The sequence below is a fragment of the Malurus melanocephalus genome, unplaced genomic scaffold (assembly GCF_030028575.1).
Source record: "Malurus melanocephalus ecotype Western Australia unplaced genomic scaffold, MMel_1.1 scaffold_104, whole genome shotgun sequence".
Lineage (NCBI taxonomy): Eukaryota > Metazoa > Chordata > Aves > Passeriformes > Maluridae > Malurus > Malurus melanocephalus.
The window spans coordinates 424,279-449,126 of NW_026623336.1; the positions used below are offsets into that span (position 1 = coordinate 424,279).

Below are 24,848 nucleotides of genomic sequence, written 5' to 3' on the forward strand. Positions count from 1 at the left end.
TTTCACATGTGAAGACTTTCCTGCAAGTTGTTGTTGCTCCAGAGCACAGAACACCTGAGCACTGAGGCTGTACAAGTTCTGAATACTYGAGTTGGTACCTCACTCTTTTCTCCTTGGATTTTTAATGGACTTTGCTGGATTGAAACAACAGCAAGAAGCCATTGCGCTTCTGCTTCACATTGTCTGAGCAACAGCTCATGTTTGAACTCAAGAATTGARCACAGCAGCAGTAGAATATTTGCTCTGGTTGTTTTCTATGTAAAGGGAGCAGTAAGATACAGTTTATTTCTAATACAGGATTTTGCAGAGAGCTGCAGCGTGGAGGAAAGTGGTGAAAAAAACTCCATTTTATACGTGTTTGTTCAAATCAATGTGGTCAGGTCTGTTTTGAAATGAAGGTTCTTCCCTGGAAAGGGGAAAAACTTGGTTCTCACTTTCCCTCTTGGCCTGTGAAATTCCCACCCAGCTGACTTGTGGTATAGGAAAATGCATCTGATTTTAAGATTTTGTTCAGTAACAAAATCTTCAGGGCTAGGAGCGTGAGAAAGAAAAAATGATTCATGAGCTCCTGAAAACAAGATTTGGTTGGGTTTTTTTTCTTTTTTTTAGGTTGTTTAAAAAGAGTCATGGTTTAAACGTACTGGGCTTTACTGGTCAAATAAYTTGTAAATTTGTTGAAATATCAGTTTGATATGGTTAAGTTGTGCTTTCTCTATTTTTCAGTGCTCACACCTCCTCCACCATTGCCACCACCAATACAGGGATATGCCTTTAAACCTCCTCCTCGACCAGATTTTGGCACTTCTGGGAGAACAATCAAACTGCAGGCCAACTTCTTTGAAATGGACATTCCTAAAATAGATATCTACCATTATGAATTGGATATAAAGCCAGAAAAATGTCCTAGAAGAGTTAACAGGTAAAACTGTCCTTTGCCTTTCCTCAGTTTATTTGTAATCTTGTTTTTCTTTGAAAAAGCTCGAGTCAGGTGTCCTCACTGTCTGGGAAGATGTGTCTGGCTTTAATCACTGATTGTRCTGATYGCTTCCAAGTTTACATATCCATCAAYWRCATATSCATTWYCTTTWCCTTTTTCTTCACRTCTTTACTTAGATTTAATTTRTCAATATCTTAGGATGCTGCTGATTGAAACCACTGGTGACAGATGGATAAACTTTATTAGCTCTAGTGAAGCTGGGTCAGTAAAAGCCAACTTTATAAATATGGTTAAATATTGGAGTGTAATTGGCTGAAGAGTCCTTCAGCAGGGAGCTGGTGTTACCAGCTTGTTTTTTCACCTTTCCCTATTCACAAGGAGAGGCTAAACCCATTTGTTTGTGGGAGAGAATGTGGAGAGACCGAAGCAGGTAAGAAATGATCCTTCATCAGTAGATCCTGTATAGGGGAAAACTGCTCCTGAAACAGATAGCAGGGTGAAAACATGGATCAGTTGGCCAGGGAAACAAGCAGCCAGGTCTTGCATTTGGCATCTGTGCTCTSTTAGTCAGAGCATGCAACTTCATTGACTTGAAAAAGAGCAGCGTTGCCAGAAGTGAAACTTGAGAACGAGACTTGGCATCAACTGAAAACCACAAGTGTCATCATCACAACTACACCTTGACTGTAGAGGATTGRAATGGCCTGTTTATATATTCAAGAGCAAAGCCTTTCCTTGTTGAAAAAGGTCACACGGGTGGAATATGCAGTCATGAAAATGAACAAAATGTGGAGTCAAAAAAGCCACCTGAAAGCCACGGTTTCCCTAATGTGAATTAGTAAACCTGAGGGCATTCTCCATTSTTACACTGAGCAGTTGGTAATGATAGTGTTTTCACAAAGCAGCATCACTGTGCTTTGCTGCTCTGTTTTCTTTCCTGTGGTTATCTATTATAAGTTTAATTTTTCAGCTAGTCGAGAACTGAGGTTAATTTTAAAAGCAAACACCGTTGTTAAGTGTATTAAGCTGAATTCTCTTCTTGCCCAAGGGCAACTGGTGCTTTCACTGAGATACTCTTAATGCATTGGAGCACTGAAAAGCACTTGGAGCAGTCACTTTTTTCATAGTGGGAGCTGTGAGAGCTTTGCTTTCCATAASTGATACCCTGCCATCACTCCAGCCCTGCCAGCTGCTGTTGGCTGATCCAGATTGCCTCTGTAGCTCTTCTGGGAGCCAAGTGCTGCACAGCTCGTRTGTGTTTTCTGTGTGATCACCTCCCTTCAGTCCAGTGCATGGCTGCTTGCCAGTGGCAAAGGGCATAATTATTAAAGCAGTTTTTCTCACTGGAAAGGGAGATTCTATTCAGCAGCAAGTTCRTTCTCTAATGCCAGCTAATGACCTGCTCTGCTTTGTCAGGTTAGTCACTCCTCTTTTGTGGCAGCAGGAGCAGGTACAGATCCACACRGATTAAATGCATTTTGCAGTAAGCAGAGATGCCATAGATGCCTTCAGCAGTGGTGTGGTGGATGTTTCTCAGTGCAGTGTTGTGAGAGTACAAATTGGGTTCACTTACTGAAGTGAGTTTTATTTCTTTTGAGTGCTTACTGCTGAGTTCTGTAGATGGACCTGCACTCACCTGCACCTGGGCTTTTATGAGCTGTGACCTTTTGGCCCTAGGTCTATACATTTATTTCTTTGTGCTAATATATATTTATATAAAACCATGGACGATGCACATGTAATCCAATTCTGAATGATGTTTTTTTACAGCTGACTTGCATGTTCCTAGTATTTGGGACCTATTATATGGTTATATAATTCACATGTATATAGTAAGTAGTTTTTATCATTACTTCATATGTTGTAGCTTTTAGAAAGGAGAGAGGGAGATTTTAWTTTTTGCTCTACTCCCTCATCTGTGCCAACTTTGTTCTTCAATTTTACTTCAGCTTGTACTGTGGCCCTGCAGACCCACTGCAGGATGTGTCCAGTGTATGTGCARGTTCCACACTGAGAYATGAGCTGGAGCAGAACTGGAAAACACAGAACTGGAAAACACAGCTGGGACAATGTGCTCCTGAATTAATACAGTCTGGCTACAATCCTGTACATGTGGTAGAAAGGCCAGATCTGTTTGGGTAGTTGGATGGGCACAGTGGGCAGTGTGAGTCTGGTTCTTCACTGTGGGTGTTCTCAGTTGAATTTTTGAGGACTTGTGCAAGGTGAACTCTGCCTGCAGTTGCCAGCCTAGAGTTCATGGTGTGCTTATATGAGCTTGGTAGAACAACAGTCCCAAAGGGGTGAAGTCAGTGAAGTGGTAAATAACTCTTCTTTTAACTTCATATGGAGAAAATAACTTATATTCCATGAAAATATCTCCACCCACAGCTGAGAAGCACCATTGCTAAATGTGGATRTGGTTTGAAGCTTGAAAACATTAATTAAGTGGAAGTGTTCATTTTTTGTATAAAGCAGTTTACAATYGGAAGAACTTGCTCAGAAAGAGAGTGGGGTTTCCATGCTCAATCTTAAACTSAAGGTTGAAAAGTACCTTCTTCCTCCCACCCTCCCAATTATGTACTTGYACAGTCAGACACTCAGATCTGAGGCAGGTATTAATGGGTCAGGTTTGATTCATGCTTTGCAGGAGATTAATTTCTTTTAGTGGTCACATTTTGAGATAAGCCCTTGAACACAGTGAAGAAATTGCCAATTAAAACAGTTTTAATTCTCTTCTTGAATGAGTTCAGTTCCAACTCAGATTTTGCAGTGCTGTAATACCTGAGTGCTGTGTTAATTGCCTTGCCAAGGCAGGGTGCATGAAACAGTCACCTCCAGCATCTCTGAGCTGGAAGTTGTCAGCAGAAGTGAAGGAACAATGGTTTCCTTTCTGTGTCACTTTAGCCTCTTAATGCTCTTCTGCCCCAGGCTGTGTGTTAAGATTGCAGRCTGCTGATGGATTTGGAGTATTACAGGTAGCCTGAAAGATGTCTCTCTGGGATATTGGGACCAAAAGATCTTTGGCATCAAAGGATGTTATTATTCCAACTGACCTCTCACTGACTGCTGAAATGCTTTACATGACCAGCGTGTAAACACGGTGGTTTAACAAGAGCAATGTGTGTGGTTTACCTGTTCACAGAAACACACAACCTAATTCCAGCCACACTTAAATCAATGTGTACTTCTAATATCCACAGGTCCCACTGAATACACATAAACAGTTTTGTTGTGTCTGTGAAGAAACTGCATTACAAAGTTACTTTTCCCAGTGAGCTGCAAAAAGTTTCGCTGTCATTGTTGGCATAGGCTGTTTTCCTTACACTGGGGCTCTAAGCTGGGATAATGATATTTTTGAAAGCTGCTCAGGCTGCTGAGCTTTTGGTCCAAGGTCCTCTGCAGGAAGGGCTGTAGGACAGGGGAGCTGAAGCCCCAGCAGCTGCCATGCACCTCTTGTTTGAGCTTGAGAGAGCATGAGCTTTCACTTCACCAGTTCCAGTACAGGTCACAGAAAAGAGGAAGGAAAGTTTRCATCTGAAAAACTAAAAATAGCAGTTTTAAGAAAACAGTAGTCTGTGAAAAAGTTGCTTTCAATTCAGATYAATCAAACAAMTCTTGCCTTTARTGGACAGAAGTGGACAATCCTTTCAGTTACCTAATGTCTCTATGGGTAAATATTAATGTTAGTGTTTGCTGCTTAACATTCAAAGTGAAAAGTTGGATTAATTTAATCTTTTTGCATTTTCAGAGAAATAGTGGAGCATATGGTTCAGCACTTTAAAACCCAGATTTTTGGGGATCGCAAACCAGTGTTTGATGGAAGAAAAAACCTTTACACAGCTATGCCGCTTCCCATTGGGAGAGATAAAGTAAGTTTTAAATAGAAAAATTTCTAGAGATTTTAATGTTCTATTTGCAGAGTATTTCTAATAACTAGTAGAAACTGATTTTCTATTTCTGGAATAGGTCTTTGTTGCCACCTCTGCTCAGGGTGTGCTTTGGCAGGACACAAGTGTGAGCTTGTTACCATCCCAGTGATCACTCCCTGTTCTATATCCCTTCATTCCTCACTCTCTTTCTCCTCACTGTCATGGTTTATACTGCCCTGGGGAGCTGGATCAGCTGCCCCAGACAGCAGATGAGCTCCAGACTGACACTAGGGAAAAGTGAGAGCACAGTTGAATTTGGGTGAGAGGAGGGAAAATACTGCTCCGGGCAGCAACAAGTGCTTGTGTCACCTCACTAATCTCATCAGGRCCCACTCTAAGCTTCTTGTCACTATCAGGAGCTGGAAGAAGCTCCTCCATCTCTCTTGTTGCCTCTGTTGGAACCTCTCTTCCCTAATCCTTTATGACTGAGAGCCAAATTCATTTGCAGTGCACAGGTTAAGACCTGCARTGTTTGCCCTGGGGCACTTGGAGAGGACTCTGTTGTGTTTGCCAGMTCTGAGTGGGGCGGTGACCTCTGTGGGCTCTGGTTGTGGCTGCTCCTGTGCCCATTGACTGCTGAAGTGGAAGGGACTCTGTTRGAACATGCTAACACAACAAGCCCTRTAAAATAATTTAGCCTRTGCATCTGTGRTCCAATACCAGAYTGAATTTTCTGTGCTTTTTTTTCATTTAGATGAGTCCCTGAGGGAGGGCACAGTCATTCTTGCTGGCACTGCAGTAGTTCCTTCTGCTGGGGGTGCAGGGGGAGGCTGCACTGTTACAAGCCAGGACTGCCATAGGTCACAAACAGAGTAGATAAAAACAAAATGTAAGGGAGAAAGAGAAATACAGAGAAATGTGGAAACTGGGAACCACTCAGGCCCTCTGAAGTTCAGCAGCTATAGAATAGTTGAGACTATCCTCTGCTGTCTCATATTGTGTGCCTGTGCTGTGCTTGACAAAGTTAATAGTTCTCTCTGAATTGAGCTCTTAATCTCACCTATGTAATTTTTATTCTCCCCCCCACCCCCATCTCTTTAAGTGGATGCCATGCAGTAAAGGTCAGTCTCTACTCCAGTGTTAATTATTTTTCATTAACTGATAAGGTAACATCTGTGAAAACTGTAAACCAATCATTAAAAGTCTTAGAGATTTTCTCCCCCCTTTCACATACAATATTCCAGTTTCTACAGCTTTGGAACACAAGACTGCGAAGTATTTGCCAAAAGTGGAAGGATACTTGATGAGAGTCTCTTAGGGGTTTAARCAACTCTGGATACACACAGAGTTGCCTTGTAATACTTTACAAGCTATGGAAGAATAATAATATATGTTATGACATTTATGAAGTTCTGCATTTAATAAGTAAAGGTAAATAAAAAATGATTTATCTATAGAGGATAAACAGGGATCAGATTAATCCTCAGATCTAATGAGACTTTGAGATGCAAGTTGACCCTACTTGCTCTGACAAGATAACCATTTTGGGTGGGACAGAATTAACAAAAATCTTCATAGTCAGCCTTTTCCCAGGTTTGGGTTACAATGCTCATTTGCACAGGCACAAAGGAATTGAGGCATCAAGAGCATTTCCTGCTGGCACACTGTCCCTAGACTTCAGTTTTACCATGTGTAATTTAGTGTATATGTGGGCTTTAAAATCCAAAGCATCAGGAATGGAGTCCTGTTTGTCCTTCCAGGCACAAAAGGAACATTTCATCCAGGAGCTCATCTCATCCATTCCCAGTCTTGCCAGAGTGATGCTCATTTGGAATGGGTGGTCTGAGCAGAGTGTTTGTAGTGGAGTTTTGCACGAGGCAGTTTCAGGTGGTTTCATCTCTGGTTCATATTTAGGCCGATTTTCAAGAAACTTTTATTTTTTCTGTGTTTCTCATGGGCATAGGAATTTTGCAGTTGTTCTGCTCTACATATATTAGTGTTACTCTGGAGGAAAGAGCTAATAGAGATAARTCTTGAGCTGTTTTAAATAAGACGTGGGGAAATTTAGCTTAATGAAGGAAATTTTTACATGGTGCTAAATTGGTTTAAGCATGATTTAAACCAGTATAAATCTTGTAGGTATTAGGACTTTCCCCCAACATAATTAGATTAGGTTTCTTTGGTGGGTTTTTTTTTTGACTGTTCTGTGCATAATAAATGTAGTAAGTTTACTGCACATCTGATTACATTTAGGATCATATTGGAAAGATTCCTGAACATACCATGATTAATCTAAGTGGAAGATCTTAATTGACTTGCAGTATTCATTGGTGGTGAAAGAACTGATGCTAAACAGAGGGCTGATACCAAATTGCCAAGGTTTTTTCCCCTCCTGTTACTCTTTTAAGTTAATTAATGCATTCTGTCYTCGTCTCTTGTTGGTAGTCGTTGTTCTGGGCTTGTATTTTTGTCCTTGCTGACATCTCTGCTKCTTTTATAGTTTTCCTTCTGTATAAATAATTTTCTGCTTTGCCTTCATCGTTATCAAAGTTGTTTGCGATTCTTCCTTACCATACCTTATTTTCACTCTTTAATTTCTTCATTTTTTTTTAAACCTTTCAGAACAAATATGGAATGTTTAAATATTAACACGGTATTTTCTTAGTTTTTACTTGTACACATTGAGAAGAAGTGTTTAGGACACTGTCAAGGTRGGAAGATATTAATAATCTCCTCTTTCCTTGTAGGTTTTGCACAGCAAACCCATGTCACTTCTGACAGCAGCTTTGTATTCAATTCTTGCATTGCTGGTGTATTTCTTTAAAATGTCTTTCTAGAATTAAAAGCTGGAATTTAATTTTATCTGAACTTGGAAGTTTTCTCACCTAGCAAGATTCAAGAGCAAMTGACATATCTTAACCTCCATCTTAATTAGTCTTTAATTAGAAAAACAGTAACTAGAAATGAACAGAACAGCAGTTTGATACAGAAATCCTGCTGTTCCCTTTTCCAGAAGGAAAGTGCTAATCCTGCCTGTGGCCAYAAACTTGCTCCTCTGACTTTGTCTGAAGTACTGCTAAAGACTCTGCACATGACAGAAGCAGAGCTCTTTCCTACATCCATAGTTTATTTTTAATCTGTTTTCCTCTGAATCCCTGAGAAGGAAAAGCTCTTGGATTAGTAGAGAAAAAGTACATTGTATCATGCTCAAAGCATGATAAAATAATCATGTGATGTTGCATATATTTTATGGAAAGAAAGGAATACTAAGAATTCCTCAGAAACACATGGTCAGGTTTAATCTTCATTATTTTAAAATRGTGATAATGCTGATTTGTGGGAGTYRTTCAGACCACATCAGCTTCAAGACCTGTTCCTTTTAAGAATGGCTTTGGAATTTTTCTACAGGCTTAATGATTTTTTACATCCTGGCAGTAAAATCCCTTTCATTTAGCTCCCTTAGCTGCAAATTTATGTCAACTCTGTCGCAGGGTAGTAATGGGTCTACCAGGTAGCATCCTGACATTGTAAACCTTTTTTTTTAATTTGGGAATAGATGATATAACCATGTGCAATATACCAATAAAATTTTGCTTTAGGGTTTATCCTAAATAGTAAAGGACATAGTAAAATTCCTATCTAAAACTACTTTGTCTTAATTTTTTCATATTTCGCTTACTTTGTCAAACATGAATGTGTTTATTGTTCCTCCAAAGTACAGAGTGGGATAAATAAAATATTACTGAAAGAGGAAAAATTGTAATTAGCAATGCCTAAAAGTATATTTGGACTTTGGGTGTGGAATAAGGACACTTTAAAAAATAGTTTTATTAATTTTTTTTTTTAAATAAACTCTTTCAGTAGTGTGTAAAGCAAGTAAGATATTTAAGAAAAAAGACTCCAGGMAAGTTGTATTTAAACCTTACTTATTTGAGCAGTAACTCTTGATTTAACTCATTTGGAGTAAAGTTAGACCCATCATCAAAATTCTTTTGGGCCAAATTCAGCAGTCACAGCTCTGTTAAACTTAACTGCAGTTGGGCACCTGGAATAGAAATTCTTCAGTCCTGGGTCTTTTATTTCCACCAGGGACAAGGGTACTGCAGCACAGAGTCATCCACATTTTCCTTTCCATCATGATGCATGAGTTCTGTAAATTGGTTCCAGGAGAAGAGAAAAAGTAAAATTAAGTCCTTTTTTTTTTAGATTAAGGGTACCAAAGTGRTTAATAATCAGATTAGTTGTATATTAACAATATTGGAAATAATCATAGAATGGTTGGGGCAGSAAGGGACCTTAAAGGTCATCCTGTTCCAATCCCCTGCCGTGGGCAGGAACACCTTCCACTAGWCCAGRTTGCTCAAGYAGSAATGATGAACCCTAAAGGAAAGTGCAGGTCAGGTGCAACAGACATCTTCCATCTGCTGTAAATGAGATGTTAATTGAGGACTTTTTGATGGTGTGGTGGAAAAAACCTGTGACTGAAGACCTGTCCCTTTSTTTGCACAGCTTTCAGCAGAATTGGCCTTCACAGCAGTGACCCTGTGATAAAACTCCAGTTCCCACTGCTCTCCCACAGCTGTGTGCTCTGTTTGGGTCTCCCTGGGGAATGATGTTTGTGCTAGAGGAGAGATGCAGMTGTAATATTAATTTTGTGTGCCTACTCTGGATGGTCTGCTCCTTTTGGGGGCACATGGGAAGGCTTCTTATTTGTGTTTTGTATTTCCTWCCTATTTTTGGACCAAAGAAGTGAATTACTGCGAGAAACCAGATGCTGGCAGATAATAGTTTTCTGTTAGCCACCTATTATTAGTGCTAATTACAGTTTGCCTGTTAAGTGGATGACGTTTATATTTAAATTACAAGCTCCCTAGCAGGGAAAAATACAACGTTTTTGTTTGTATCCAGCACAAAGGATACTCTTATCTTGGTATTTCTTGTCACTCCCAGACCTCCTGATCATTTCAGACAAATCTTAATTTTAGTCGGCTTAAAAACTTTGGTACTCAGACTTTCTTTGTTTTAAGAAAGAGGAGAAATCAGCATTACAAATAATTCCATGTAATTGGCTRAAGTAATTTACCTCAAAAGTAGTTTGCCGCCTTTTCTTGGACAAAAAATTCAAAGTAGGGCATAACAGGGCAAATAAGTGCCCGTGTTTCCTGCCTGATACCACATCACTGGTACTTGGGGGTTGTCATTTATTCTTCCTTGGGTGTTTAAGAATAAGAAGGTTTTGTYGTTTTTTTGTTTTGTTTGTGGRGTTGGTGTTTGTTTTTTCTTTCCTCTTTTAAAACTCTCCTCTTCTCTTGTTTGAGCTATGTCTGCAGCAATAGTATGTAAAGCACTCCCATGCTCTTGAGAGCAAATACCAGAAATTCATGAATCTTGGCAGGTGGTGACAGCCCATGTTTTATTTTAGGCATGCAGGAGCTGACACGAGCAGTGATGCATTGGGACGTGTCAGGGATCTGAAATCAGGTTATCGGATCTTCGCCCAGACCTCCCGCTCGATACAAGCACCTCCAAAATGCAGTGTTGCCTCACACAGGGAGATAGATGCCAGCTGGGAGGCACTCCAGGCTTCTGAAATATCCCTTTGGGAAGATGGAGCTGTAAAAAGAGGCCGTGCCTAACGTGCTGTTGCTTCATCATTGCATTTTGTCTCCTCCCCCACTTCATACCTCTGTTTGGAGGAATCCATCGTCCCTTCCGAGCCCTTTCCATTTTCCCATTTTTCAATGGAAAGAATCATCTTGGTTTGTTGTTTGGCATTGTTGCAGGTGGAGCTGGAGGTCACGCTGCCAGGAGAAGGAAAGGACAGAATATTCAAGGTGGCTATCAAGTGGATGTCGTGTGTGAGCTTGCAGGCGTTACACGATGCTCTTTCTGGCCGTTTGCCGAGTGTCCCGTTTGAGACCATCCAGGCTCTGGATGTGGTGATGAGGCATTTGCCTTCCATGAGGTGAGGGGAACACTTTGAAGTGCTTTAAGTGTCATCTGAATGCTTTGGAAGCTCTTTGGGTAGGATGTGCTCCCACAGCACTTGTGGCTGTGTGGCAGTGGCAGGCTCAGCTCTGATGYTTTCCTGCTCATCCCAGTGAAATTCGGAGCCTCCAGCCTGGACATGAGACCCTTCACCCTGAGGTTTTCAGACTTGCTCCAGGTTTGTGTTCTCTCAGGTCAGGGGGCCCTGCCATCTCCCTCTTCCCTCTGTAGCCTTGGAGAAGGAAGCTCTCACTGAGTGGSAACCACTTGGAGGTTGGTAGATGARGAAGGATGGTTTTAAGACAGCTTTTTACCCTGTTCTGTGTGTCCTTGGACAGATGTATATTGCCAATTTTGTCCACATCTTACAGTGCTAGGGGGCCATTAATGTTACCTCGTGTGGGTATTTTGACTGAAAAGGAAAACTTAAAAATTATTTGTTTTGTTTTCTAAGGGGAATCTACTRCATTTTCAGTCACRCCCAAGAGATACTGGGCTTAATTCWGCTGCCATGAAACAACTCACTTAAGACCTCTGTGCAAATTACATTAAATTAGAAAGAACAAAATATAGTAGGGCTGAACTTTCCCATTTCAAACAGCTAAAGAGGTAATATGAGCTAAATTTATGTAAATGACTTTAAATAGCYTTATAGTATGTTGACTTTATCCTCAAATTAAGGATAAAAAAAAAAAAGATAAAATTACTTTAATCTGGTTTAACAGCCCAGACTGTCAGATGTCTTTGTTCAGAGGAACGTGTTGGCTCTGAATAAGATTAGTTTGCTATTAGGTGTGCTGTACTTAAATTACCAAGGTGTGAGATGGATCAGAAATATTTGTTAGATCACTTGTTTACCCACATATAATGCCTRTAATTCAGAGTGTGGGGAGAGATAATGACATTGGTGTTTTAATAGCAGAGCTGTTTAATTGTTAAGGAAGCACAGCTGAAATTTCAATAGAATGCAAATAAAAGGTTATTAATGTTTTTTGTTGGAATTAGTGGATGTATTAAGGAGTATACTGAAAATAAATTACAACGTGTGTAGTAGCCCATTTCTTACTGTAACAAGCTGGATTTTGAGAGGTGTTACCTGAGCCCTGCCAGGAGTCTCAGATTATTGGTAATTTGAAACATTGACATTTCTGTGCTTTTGTGGAAAGSAATTTGCATTAGTTGTGGCTTTATTGCAGTTTTTGCTATAGTTTTCTAATGTGAGTTTATTTGCTTTCTTGCAGGTATACTCCTGTGGGGAGATCTTTCTTTACAGCATCAGAAGGGTGCTCAAATCCTTTGGGTGGTGGCAGAGAGGTTTGGTTTGGCTTCCATCAGTCAGTCAGACCTTCATTATGGAAAATGATGTTAAATATTGATGGTAGGTACTGGAAAATATTTTCTTACTTCTTGTTTCTCATTAATGGAAGGACAAAAGTTTCATTCCACTGTTGGATTTTGTAAGAATTTCCTCACGCACCATTAATGTTTTTATCTGCAGTGTCTGCAACTGCATTTTACAAAGCACAGCCAGTCATTGAGTTTGTCTGTGAAGTTCTGGACTTTAAAAGTATTGAAGAACAACAAAAACCTCTGACGGATTCCCAAAGGGTAAAGTTTACCAAAGAAATAAAAGGTAATAAATTAATGCTCTAAAGCTGCTTTATTCAAGCTGATATGTTACTGCTGCATGTTTTGAATATTTTCTACAGAAGTTGCCTTATTGGGAGACAAATATTTAATATTTTTTACTTTTGAAACCAATCCATAGTGCCAATCCCACTTCCAAGACAAARATATTTTATTAGTTCCTAATTTGATGATTTCTAAATGTTTTCAAAGACTGTGATTTCATGTTTTTTTAATTACCCAATCCTATTWTTTTCCAATTACTGGTGTCAGGATTTTCATATTTCAGATTTTACTAATAATCTAGCAATGTGTTTTTTTGCGTACTTTGGCAGACTGTAAATTACAGTTATTCTGGTGTGTAGTGCCTGAATAAAAATGAACAGGGGGAAGAAATCTTGYTGGTTTTGTTCACTGAAGGCTTCTTCTGCAAAATGGAGATTCCTTCCTGATACCCTTTGTAGAAAGCAAGCAAGTTATAAAAGCAAAACAAACTCCATAAGTCCATCCTGTATCTTCCTCTCATGTTTCCAAAAAAATGTCAACAAAATTATCTTTGCCCAATTAGAAGTTAGCAAGGAGAATAAAAATAATTCCTGAGTTTGCATTGGTTGGAAATGTTTTGAACAAATAATCAGGCACGGGATTGCTTCACTGTGGCCTCATTCCCATGAGCTCCTAGAGAGGCTGTTTGGGGATTCCACTCCACCCACACCCCCAATTCATTAGCTCAGGCTCGTTTGCAGGAATTGGAGGTCTTACAGACACCATGTGTTTAGACAGAAAGTATAAACAAGGGGTTTTGTTTCAAGGAGCTTGTGTGCCCTTTTTGTCCTTTCCCCATCCARGGTTTCCTAAGAGGTACAGRRCTGGAATTTGCAGAATGTGCTCTGYGTCAGCTGTGAGCTCTGGGGGCTTTGGGATTTCAGCTTTTCTCTGAAATTCTGTGCTGAACTTTGGCTGAAGCTCAGGAGTTTTGAATTTTAAGACTAAATTGCTTTTGGAGTTGTGTCTGGGTTACCCTTTGGGGCTCGATAATGATTGGCTTTACTGCAGTGTTTAAGTTGGGKTTGACACCTTGATTTTGGAGAAATAATGATTTGTGCTTTCCAATTTTTAGGTCTGAAGGTGGAGATAACACACTGTGGACAAATGAAAAGGAAGTACAGAGTGTGCAATGTCACCAGACGACCAGCAAGCCACCAAACGTAAAATATTTTCCTGCTTTTTAAACATATGTTTGATCTCAGGCTGGACAAGTACCTTGCCTTTCTTAATGACCTGGGAAAATTTGTCTTGAAAAATGATGCTTTCTTTGATTAAAACCTTTAAATATACCTCAGAGTATTTTCCCAATTTTGCTCTTCTTGTTGTTCTCATTTTATACTATAATGAGTATTGTGGCATTTGAACCAATTGCTTTGGTTTAGATCTGGGAGGGTTTTTTGGTTGTTTGTTGGTTTTTTTTTTAATTTATGCAATTATTTTAAAATTGGAAGAACAGGATGTGCTATTTGTAGTCTAATGTTCCTCACAACTGTTTAGTAGAACAGTAGTGCCRATTGGGATCAGCTTCCCAATCTTGTTTATTGGCAATCTATTTTCCCTCTGGAAAAMAAGTGTTTCTTTTTAATTACCAGCCAGAGATTTGCAGGTTACTTGAAACAGGAGGCATTGATTCCCATTTTTAAGGAAGTAATATAAGGAACAAAACTGATACCAACTTTTTTACAAGAAGATAAATGATTAGGATCTGAATTTGGTATTTAATTGGGTTTTGTTTCATCCTCTTTCAATAAGCCTAATTTGTGCCAAGAAGTTTATTGGGAATCTGTGAGCAGGTATTTTGCATGAAGTAATTGCTTCTTTTTATATTTGCTTTCCAACAGATTTCCACTTCAGCAGGAGAATGGACAAACAGTTGAATGCACTGTAGCTCAGTATTTTAAGGACAGGCATAAATTAGTTTTACGTTACCCTCACCTTCCATGTTTACAAGTTGGACAGGAGCAGAAACACACATACCTTCCTCTGGAGGCAAGTAAACACAAAGAATTCTGTATTTTGGGGCTGGGGGAGGGGATCAGAAGGAATAGGGTTCAAATTTTGGCAAAATGGTTTTGGAGCAGCCAAATTTTGAGAAATTCAGTAGTGCAGCAGTGAAAAAAAGCCACGAGCCAAGAAACAGTTGGACTGTGTTTAATTTCCTTTCTGKGGGAATATTTCAGGTGTGCAACATAGTGGCAGGACAAAGATGCATAAAGAAACTCACTGACAATCAAACTTCCACTATGATTCGAGCCACTGCCAGATCAGCCCCAGACCGTCAAGAAGAGATCAGCAAATTGGTGAGWGTTTTGTCAAACATGAGTCAGGTGTAGGGATGGGCTTAGTTTTGCTCTCCCATAGCAGGTATTGATGTGTTCATGTACTGTACAGAGGTTCTGAGCTTGGTTTTATATATTTTTATTATTTCAGATGCGGAGTGCGAGTTTTAACACCGACCCTTATGTCCGAGAGTTTGGGATAATGGTCAAGGATGAAATGACAGATGTGACTGGCAGAGTCCTKCAGCCTCCCTCAATCCTCTACGGTGGCAGGGTATGTCCAGTGGATCCTGTACAGTCTGTGATGGCTTCCAGCACCAGCTGGGGAAGCCTCTGTATTGTGGTTATTTTAAATTAATTGTGTTGTGTGCAGTGAGAGAGCTGTCATAGGTATAATRGTCAGACTTTACATTTAGATTCTTCAAGTCCTTAAATGTATTGGCCATTTTGCATCTCCCTCAATTGCTGCTTTATTTCAAAAAGTAAAGCTGGGTTAAAAATGCCTTTTTCCCCTTCAAACACTCTTTTATTGTGGGTTGTGAGAAGCAGCCTGCAAATAGTGGTTCAAATCAATATGCATGGAGAAGAGCAGAGACAGCTTCAATTATCCCTGTATATATTTGAAAATACGCTGAAATATTCCTGAATTTCTGGTTGGTTTTCAATATTCTGGTGGAGCAACTGTGTTTTGAGCAACTATCTTAAGCTACCATCTCTATCAGCCTGTCTTTCTCCAGAGCCATCTCTTACTGTTGGAATATTTACTCACAGGTTTTTATTTTACAATGGCTTTTCAGGCCTTTCTGACAGTATCTTTTACTGTGATGTCTTTCAAAAAAGCTTCAGAAATAGGCTTTTCTGTCATTTACATGCTGGTGCTTGTTTTATGAAAGATGAAAGCTTTGATAGCTGGGATAACTTCATTTGTGGAGGTTTTTGATGAACCTCTTCAGATCATGCATTGCCAGCTGAATATAATTCTGTCCCTGTGCACAACAGACTGGTACCTCCACAAACAGTGGGAGAAGGTTTTGAGCCTTCTGCCTAAAGTTCTTCAGACAACTCTGACAAATTAATTAGCTCAAACCTTCCTTCACTGGCAGGTTAAGTTAGCCCAACCATCTGCCTGATCCTGAGTGCTTTCATGAACTCTCCTGGCACTAGCAGGATGGGGGCACTTCATGCCAGATAAATGTTGGAAAGTCCTAGTGTGGGAGGTACTGCCTTCAGCACACACAATTCTGCAAAATCCATTATCAGTTTCATGTGTGTGTCCTGAAAAATTCCCATAGGTTTTATCTGTTGCGTGATTGTCTCAAACATGTCAGTATTTATTAAGGTAATTAACATCACCAAAAWTAGTTTAGCTGCTTTGTAACATCCCTTGTTCTCTAGATAATCCATCCCAGTAATATCTTGATGGGAGAAACAAAAGTGTTGGGCAGGTCCAAGTTGAATGACTGATCACTTTTTGTCAGCTTGTTCACATTTTTTTCTGGAGCTGTGTGAGTGACACTGAACCACTATTTGCCTCTACTTAGTGATTTGTAAAATACTCACAGTACTTAAATTTAACCCCTCTTGGAAAGTCCACTGAAGGGTTGTAAAGTCACTATAGAAATGTAAATTCTTGTTAATGTTCCATACCAAGCATAAATCTTACTCTCCATATATAATTTCTATTTGCTGCTGATAAATACAACCAAAGGCAATAAAAATGAGCAATGTGAGCTGTATTTTTCACCTGGCTAACAAGCTGTCTTGCTACACTGATACAATGATTGYTACAAGATAGGATGGATGTTTGTGCAGGGGAGAGAACGACCTGAGTATAAATCGCCTGCCAGTTGGAGGGAAGTAGGAGCAAAGCTAATTTTTGTTTAGCATGARTCAAGTTTTACATTAATGTTTAATTTTTACCTTTCACTTCCAGAATAAAGCAATTGCTACACCAGTTCAAGGTGTCTGGGACATGAGGAATAAACAGTTTCACACTGGAATTGAAATCAAGGTTTGGGCAATTGCCTGCTTTGCTCCCCAGCGCCAGTGCACTGAAGTTCATCTTAAGTAAGTGTGTTTTGTAAGATGGTGATTTTATCATTTATTATGGATGCAAATCTCATGATTTCACTTATTTATTAAGAACATATTCATGACAAAATTGTTTAACATRTGGCAATACATCTTCAGTCTCTGTGTTTTGAATGATGCCAGTGTGATTTCAATGCAGGCATCAGGATATCCTCCAGCTCAGACTTAAAAGCCCTTTATGCTCTTTGGCTCATATATGCTCATGATTTCTGACCAGTGARGCCTTAGGACAGAGTTTGAGATAACTGAAATGATGAAATGACAGATGTTTATCACTAAGGGTTTCTCAAGAGTGAGAGCTAGCATGCTGTGTGCTYTTAGGTTCCTTTCTTGGTTATGTGGAGTAGATTTATTCATGCAGCATTTCTTTAAAAGGAAAATTTTTGTCTAAATCATTTGCCCCTTCAGTGTTCCTGAATGTGCAAGTTGCTGTATTTGCCTGATGAGAAGGACTTGTTGTTCTTTCGAGTGCTTGAATGAAACTTTCAGATTTGATTTATCTTTGGATAGGATGTGATTGTACAAAGACTTCAGTCAAAGTGACAGCTGCCATTCCTAGCTCAGGGACAGTTGTGCAGGCCCAAATCAAGGTGTGATTCTCTCTCTCACATGCAGCTGCTCTCCTTCATGCACAGACAGGCTCAGCCTCTGGAGCTGCCCTGGCAGGTGACTCTGCTGCTCTTTGGGAGGTGAATGTGGGGCAGGGATTGCTCACACCAGAGGCATCGCCATAGCAGTGCTCCTGCAGATGATTTACCAAACAGCTTGGGAATTTTTCCCTAACAACTGATGAGCAAACAGTTGGGAATCTTCTTTTTATTGCCCATTGTGTGAGGTGGGGAGGGACTTGTTCTCTCTGGGCTGCCAGAGAATTTTCCCTTCCATGCTGTTCTTGTAGTGGGAATGGCTGTGTAAGCCAAATTATTCAGTTTTGAGAAACAGGCAGAAGTCTTCAAGACAATGAGCCAAAATAAAATTTTTTGAATGGCTTAGAATGAGTTTGTGCTTACCATGAAAAGACATTGCTTCATGCCAGGAAAATGTCTGCATCCTGTTCCATCTGGTGGTCTCATGTTACATCTTGTTGAGCGAGTTGGAACTCAAATGCTGGTGATTCATCACAGTAAACACCTTCAAATTCCCCAAAAGTCTTCAAAATCATCTTGCTTTACCATTTGGGAACAGACAGAGAACCTTTCCTCTTAGCATACTTCCAAATGGACTTTTAAAGCTCAAACCCTGAACTGTTTTAGACTTGAATGTTAAAATCATAGAAGGTTTGGGTTGGAAGGGCCCTTAAAGATCATCTCGTTCCAACTCCTCTGCCATGGGCAGGGACCCTTCCACTAGACCAGATTGCTCCAGGCCTSATCCAACCTGGCCTTTGAACACTTGCAGGGATGGGGACGTGTTCTGCCACTCACTCTGCTATAGGGACTGCTGTTTTTTCCAGAGGAAATACCCATTTTCTATGAGGGTCCTCAGGCTGCTGTGAGAAGCTCACAGGCTGTTAACAGTGGGTTTGGGAGAAAGGAAAGCTTCACGCCCTCTGAGCTTATGGCACCCTGGCACCCTGGGGTGAAGATGTGCAACCTTTTAGCTACCTTTGGGGACACCCACTTCAACTTAATAAAGARTGGCTTTTTTCAGTGAGCTAAAAAGGCTCACAGAGGGGAGCCTCTGAAGAAATCGGTTTGTCTTCATATCTGACCACTTCCATCAAAGGGTGATTTATTTTGCATCATCCTAGGAGAAGGTTTGGCTTCACCTCCAGGATTCACTTTGGTATCTAGGAGATTGTACATTATTATTGATGTTACAGCAATTCAGTGAGACAGTTGCTGGTAACTTGTTGGCTTTTCTCATGAAGAAGAAAGGGAAGAACTCCAGCCCTTTCTGTAGTGGTAACACATGAAAGAGCAGACTATCCCAAAYTGTCATTGTTGGAGTCTTTTTGCAGAAAATATTTTATTCTGTATTTCACATAGGAATAAGGTGTAATTTACTTTAGAAATGAGATTTTTTTATCAGTCATGTAATTTTTACACTGCATCTTTCCTTCCATGACTACACAGGCACTGTCAATTAAAGATGCACTTGGGGTTTTTGGATAGTGCAACTCTGTGAGTTTAATAGGATTGTTCCACTCAAAATAAGATCAAAACTCAGGATGGCTTTTTACTACCTGATAATGAAGTGTATTTATTTGCATTCCTCAGGTCCTTCACAGAACAGCTGCGCAAGATTTCCAGGGATGCTGGAATGCCAATCCAGGGGCAGCCCTGCTTTTGTAAATATGCCCAGGGAGCCGACAGCGTTGAGCCCATGTTCAGACACCTCAAGAACACTTACACTGGGCTGCAGCTTGTTGTGGTCATTTTGCCAGGAAAAACACCAGTCTATGGTCAGTGAGTGGAAATGGTGCATTTCAGAACAGTTTTGTGTGGTTTTGGTGAACTATCCAAAGGAGAGAGGTTTAATGCTGGTTTAACTCTATAAATTCCAGTTAGGGRCTGGGCTGTAAATGAATTTTATTATTTTTCTTGTGCTGTATGATGTTTTATGTTAAGAACTAATCATTTTCRTAATTTATTCTATGCTTTTAATTAGCTTTTCCCTATTATTCCTGCTAAATGCGTTTGAAGTTCAGGTTGTGAGAAAGCCAGCCCAGGGCTTTGGTGAGACTTGACATTGATAGGCAATGGATTAAAAAATACTTTATRAAACTTACTTGCTGAAAATTTGGAGTGACTGAAGAAATAATGACTTCAAGAGCTCTGTGGCTTTTAGAACATCTTTTCTTACTCACACAATCTACCTTTGGCAAAAAAGTTTGCGTGAAGGAGAAGATTTCTTCCCTTTTTTCTTATTATTTCAATTTTTTGACTCAGGTTATGAGGATGCAGCTGCATAGAAAGTGAAAATTCAGCAAACCAAACTTTTTTAGAAACAGGGTGACAATTAGTGCATTTTACATAGCACACACACATCGATTTTTAATATGTTTTACATAAACCATGCATTTTGGTTTTAACAGCTCTTCCTATAGGCAGAACTGCTTGTTTTCCTGTCCTTCTTCCCTCCTTTTTTCACTTACCTTTTTTCTTCCATGGCTACATAGACCCTTCTCTGATGGATCAGATCTACCTAGCTAACTGCAGATTTGTTTTATTTCATCTCTCACCAATTTAATATAGCACAAAATAATTTTCTAACTTTAATATTATCTCATACAAGATGAAAAGAGATTAARCAAGGAACCTTAAGGAAATAATACCTTTTTCTTCCCTGTTTAATTCAGCCKTGCAAAGCAAGTGGCTCATCTCTAATTTGTACAATAGAAATTCGGTGCAAAATGACATTTTTACTATTCCTGTTTGGCATTAAAAGGGAATTCTTTTCCTCTACTTAACCACTGAAAGGATGTGGTACCGCTCTCATCTTCTTTCCTTGTCATTATCTTTAATTACAGTTATTTCTGCCCCCTCTAATCATCTCTCCTTATTTTCTCCCTACGCTCTTCCATACCCTGCACTTCCTATACCCACAGCCTTGTCTTTTCTTCCCACCCTGCTCTTTCCTTCTCCTGTTGCCAAAGAGGGGGTTACATCTTCTCTGAGCCAGTCTTGGAGCCGAATTTTTTTCCCCTGAGTTTAAGGCTATGTGGCTCTCTGAAAACCCTCAAGTCTCATTTTTGTTTTTAACAATAGGATTTGATTTAACCTTTGGAACTGTACAGTACTTAATGAGTTTCTTGGAGTTTTTAGGTACCATTGTCTGCTAAATAGGCCACTTTTCTATGCAGGTGATAWACCTGGAGGGATGAACTGATAAACTGCTTGGCTGGGTATTAGTCAGCATTTTACTGTTTGGTTTGTGTTACTAGTCCAGTGTTTAATAATAAAACAMKTGCTYATCATCRAAATATTWTCCACATTACCAATATCATTAGCCAAAGCTGRTGCTATAATGCTAGAATTCTAAAATAACWGTGRATTTWAAAAAAATCTTAGTTAATCAAAGCCAGCAGTGCCTTTAGTTATTGCATTTAGGACCCAGTTAGGTTCCAGTTCAGAACTGGGGKAGGTTCTRGAGGCTGGGTTGGGTTTGGTGGGTAGATTTCATTGTGTYYCTGTAGGCTTGAGCACCACTTTGCWAAAACTCCAAGTTTAGTTARTTAGCACTGAATKGAAATCTCTTACATTGTTGGATTTGCAATTTGTAATTTTTCTTTTGGTTTTTCTCCGTTGCGCAGCGGAGGTGAAGCGCGTCGGTGACACAGTGCTGGGAATGGCCACTCAGTGCGTGCAGATGAAAAACGTCCAAAGAACAACACCACAAACTCTGTCCAACCTTTGCTTAAAAATAAATGTCAAATTAGGAGGCGTAAATAACATCCTACTGCCACAGGGAAGGTAARTCATCTTTCAAAGGGGAAGAGGTTCTTGTACTGCAAAGAGATCGTGCGTCACGCTGAGATAACTGGGAGCTTTTATCTGCAGCCGTAGCRCTGTAGCTTAAGTGACTCTTCAGGCAAACTCTCTTTTGGCTTCAAATAATCCTGCAAAAGTTAGGTTATGAAGACATGAGAGGAATACTTGTTTCTGTTTAAATTTATAATAAAAGTATTGTTTTTATGATTGAAGTACACAGCTGTCACTGGAATGAAAAATCTATTCTACTTGCCCTGATTTTTCAAAAGCAAATAGAGACCATCTAGATCAGTGGTGCCTTTTCTTTTKGTCAGAATTCTTCCCTCTGAGACTTAGCCACAGTGGAGATGTGAGCCTGCATTGAGCCATGGACTGTGCTCTCATCTWGAGAAGATTTGAATCCTTCAAAAGCTGTTTGGGGTAGACCCAAAGAAATGGGTGAAGGATTGGGGAAGAACTCCCCCCTGTATTGCTTCCTCACAACGGGCACTGTTATTAATGAAACCCCAAAGACATGAACTTAGGCTGTGGTAGTCATATAGCCACGTGCCCATATGCCAGAGGAAGTTTATAATCCATGAATTCCTCACCTTATTGACCCGTTGTGCAAACTGGWTAACAGCCACAGCAGCCTTTGTCACGGAACCCATGTTTAGATAAGGAGCTGCAAATGGGAAAGATGTAGCCACAGCCATGTGCCACCCAAATACACCACAGGGTGCTGYTTAACGAGGTTTCCATATCCAGGACACAAAAATAGGGTACCCAGGCACTGTTGTTCCTTTTGCACCCTTTCCTCTYGATGCCCTCAGGTCCCAGATTGGGCACAAAAACTGTCCTGGTTTAAGAGACAGATGTCTGTCAAGAAAGGTAGGTTCCTAGAATGGAAAAGATTGCCCCTCTTCCTCCAAATCACTACTTTGAAAGTGTTTTAATAAGGAATAGAGTTGAAGTTTAAAACTTGTGTTTAGTGCTTTGGTGTTCWTCTCTTGGTATGGTGGTTTAATACCTTAACCTAAAGATTAGTTTAAAACTTTCAAGCACAGTTTTTTAAAAAAGCTACTTTGAAAATAATAACTTTGATACCTACAATTTTTGTACTTCCTTACCAAGATTGGTTTTTATTCAGAAAAATATTATTCATAGCATCTGAATTTGTGCACAGTCCTTTAATTTTCTCAKATGCCATTTGGTACTAAGGGATCAACTTTTACTCCTTGCCACGGTCCAATTAATAAAAACTGCAATTCTTCAAGTTAAAAAAAAACCTAGATGTAGGTTTTTTTAAAGTAATTTTTAATTAAGAGCAAGAATTGGCTATGCTTTAAAAATCTGCCTCAGTATTTAGCATGAGAACCTTAATCAGGATTTTTGCTTACTGCCACAGGACAAGTGACCAGCTCTGGTCAAGTGCCATTTGTTGATGAATTCACTGCAGGAGTACAGAATTGTGTTTATTTGAGTTTTAATGTGCTTTATTAARCATGAATCGTACTGCTTTTACAAATTTCCATTCTCTCTGCCAGACCCCCAGTATTCCAGCAGCCTGTCATATTCCTTGGTGCAGATGTAACTCACCCACCAGCTGGGGATGGGAAGAAGCCCTCCATTGCTGCAGTGAGTAAATTGTGTCTTGGTCTTCACCCCCAGCTCCCTCCTGCTGCTCAGCTCTAATGCATTTTATTGCTTTCAATCCTTTCGTGGTCCATTGCTTCTGATTGCCTAATTATAGCATTATAAATTATTTTTCTGCAGGAATTTAATGAAACTTTAGAGAGCTTGCTCTGACGCTAATTACTTAAATGTGTGTATTAGCTTGTAAAATGCCTGAACTGCTGATACACAGAGGAGCTTTTCTGGGAGCTGATATTTATCAGCAGCCTGTAATGAGCTGATGCATGTTTGAATCTGCTTCTTCAGCAGTTAGAAATGTTCAGAATTTCCTCATTGCTGATAGGGAGCTAGGCTGGCTTAGTTGTGGTTTTTGGGGACTCAAGCTTCCAGAAAACCAAAATTTGCAACAGTTTCTTGGCAATGTTCTTAAATACAGGGATTAGTCTTTAGCTTGTGTTCTGTCAAACACCTGTAATGGCTGCTCAGGATTGTTTAATAATGAAGATCTTTGGTGTTACATATCTGTTTAAAAAAGTTCCACCTGTGTGTCCAGGGAAAACCAGGTGGAGATGTGCTCTTTTCTGCCTTTGATTATTTTTGTCTGTGTATTTTGAGGACCCACGCCACTTTTACAGTACAGGAATTTTGATGTTTCATTAACAGAAAAATCCTTCTCTTGGGGAACAGTGTAGATATTTCTGGGTCTTTCACCATTTCGGTTTGATGGATCCAAAATAGGGACTTGGTCTCCCAGAGTTCAAATTCCTGTGCTGCAGTCTGAGCTGAATTAATGGTTTCGTGGTGTCAGTGGTCCAAATTGTATTTGATTTTTTAAGTGCTTGTAGGTGGAAATGGGAAAAGAGTCTTTTAGTTTTAAAACAAATTTTCTGTTTCAGCACGGTGTGCTGCCACAGGTAGGCTGAACCCAGAACTGTTTCCAAGCACATTTTGATTTCAACTTCATATTTSCCAGGCCAACCACTCAGTGTTCAAGATGCTGTTGAAGACAGTGCAGTTCTCTCATGAAATACCTTTATTGAAGTGCTCTCTGGTTTGATTCCAAGCATGTTTTCCCCAGGTTGTAGGAAGCATGGATGCTCATCCCAACCGTTACTGTGCCACTGTCCGGGTGCAGCAGCACCGCCAGGAAATCATCCAGGATTTGGCTGCCATGGTCAGGGAGCTGCTTATCCAGTTCTACAAATCCACCAGGTTCAAACCAACTCGCATCATCTTCTACAGGGATGGTGTTTCTGAGGGGCAGTTCCAACAGGTGATACTTGTCTTTTTGAAATTCTGATGGTGTAGTTTTGTGGTAGTAATGGAGTTTTATAACTCCACCTTTATGTGGTGGAAGTTCTAAGAAGAAGTATAACCTCAACAAATATTCCCTCAACTTCGTTGGATTTTAACCAAGTAGGGCAGAAGTATTTACATATTTTCATGTACTTTTAAAAATACCTTTCCTCTTTTAAATATTTCCCCTTACAGAATTATAAGTGAAAAGTATAGTTTTAGTACTCAAGTTATTTTTCACATCTGCTTCATATTTAAGGTATATCAGACTGTATCCCACAGACATTGGGTTGTAAAGAAAAATAAAGTAATTTTTTTAAACCAGGATTAATAAATACTGTATTTTCAAAGTCACTTTTAATTAATTCCTGGTAAAACKCATCCGATACTTTGTCATTTTTATTTGCTTGCAAGTACCATAGTTTATGAAATACTTTTCTATCTATTTTAAAGATATTTATATACACTTTTCTTTCCAGTATTTATGTAAGTAAATTAAAAGATACAGAATTGAGTCAGCTTCTCAAAATCCAGAGAAGAGAGTAAAGGTCACTTGCTAAACTTGAATTGATAAAGTAATCTTTGTATGAAATTTTCATATATCCTTCTTTCAATTTTCACAGAACTTTTCATGTAGAATTAACACACATTCCAAATCACTGCTTTT

At 39.6% G+C, this 24,848-nt stretch overlaps 1 protein-coding gene across 2 annotated transcripts in view; it reads left to right on the forward strand.

Moving 5' to 3' along the window:
• AGO2 (argonaute RISC catalytic component 2) overlaps positions 1–24,848 on the forward strand; it is a 44,421-nt gene that overhangs the window by 16,210 nt on the left and 3,363 nt on the right. The window contains exons 2-15 of one of the 2 annotated variants that reach the window (XM_057369161.1): positions 724–919; positions 4,686–4,806; positions 10,587–10,771; positions 12,036–12,172; positions 12,293–12,427; positions 13,541–13,628; positions 14,310–14,457; positions 14,649–14,768; positions 14,899–15,021; positions 16,681–16,814; positions 19,058–19,242; positions 21,094–21,253; positions 22,798–22,888; positions 23,964–24,158. In XM_057369161.1, coding sequence (XP_057225144.1) covers positions 724–919; positions 4,686–4,806; positions 10,587–10,771; positions 12,036–12,172; positions 12,293–12,427; positions 13,541–13,628; positions 14,310–14,457; positions 14,649–14,768; positions 14,899–15,021; positions 16,681–16,814; positions 19,058–19,242; positions 21,094–21,253; positions 22,798–22,888; positions 23,964–24,158 — 2,018 coding nt within the window. The remainder of the gene's footprint in view (positions 1–723; positions 920–4,685; positions 4,807–10,586; positions 10,772–12,035; positions 12,173–12,292; positions 12,428–13,540; positions 13,629–14,309; positions 14,458–14,648; positions 14,769–14,898; positions 15,022–16,680; positions 16,815–19,057; positions 19,243–21,093; positions 21,254–22,797; positions 22,889–23,963; positions 24,159–24,848) is intronic. The other variant, XM_057369162.1, reaches the window with a different exon arrangement.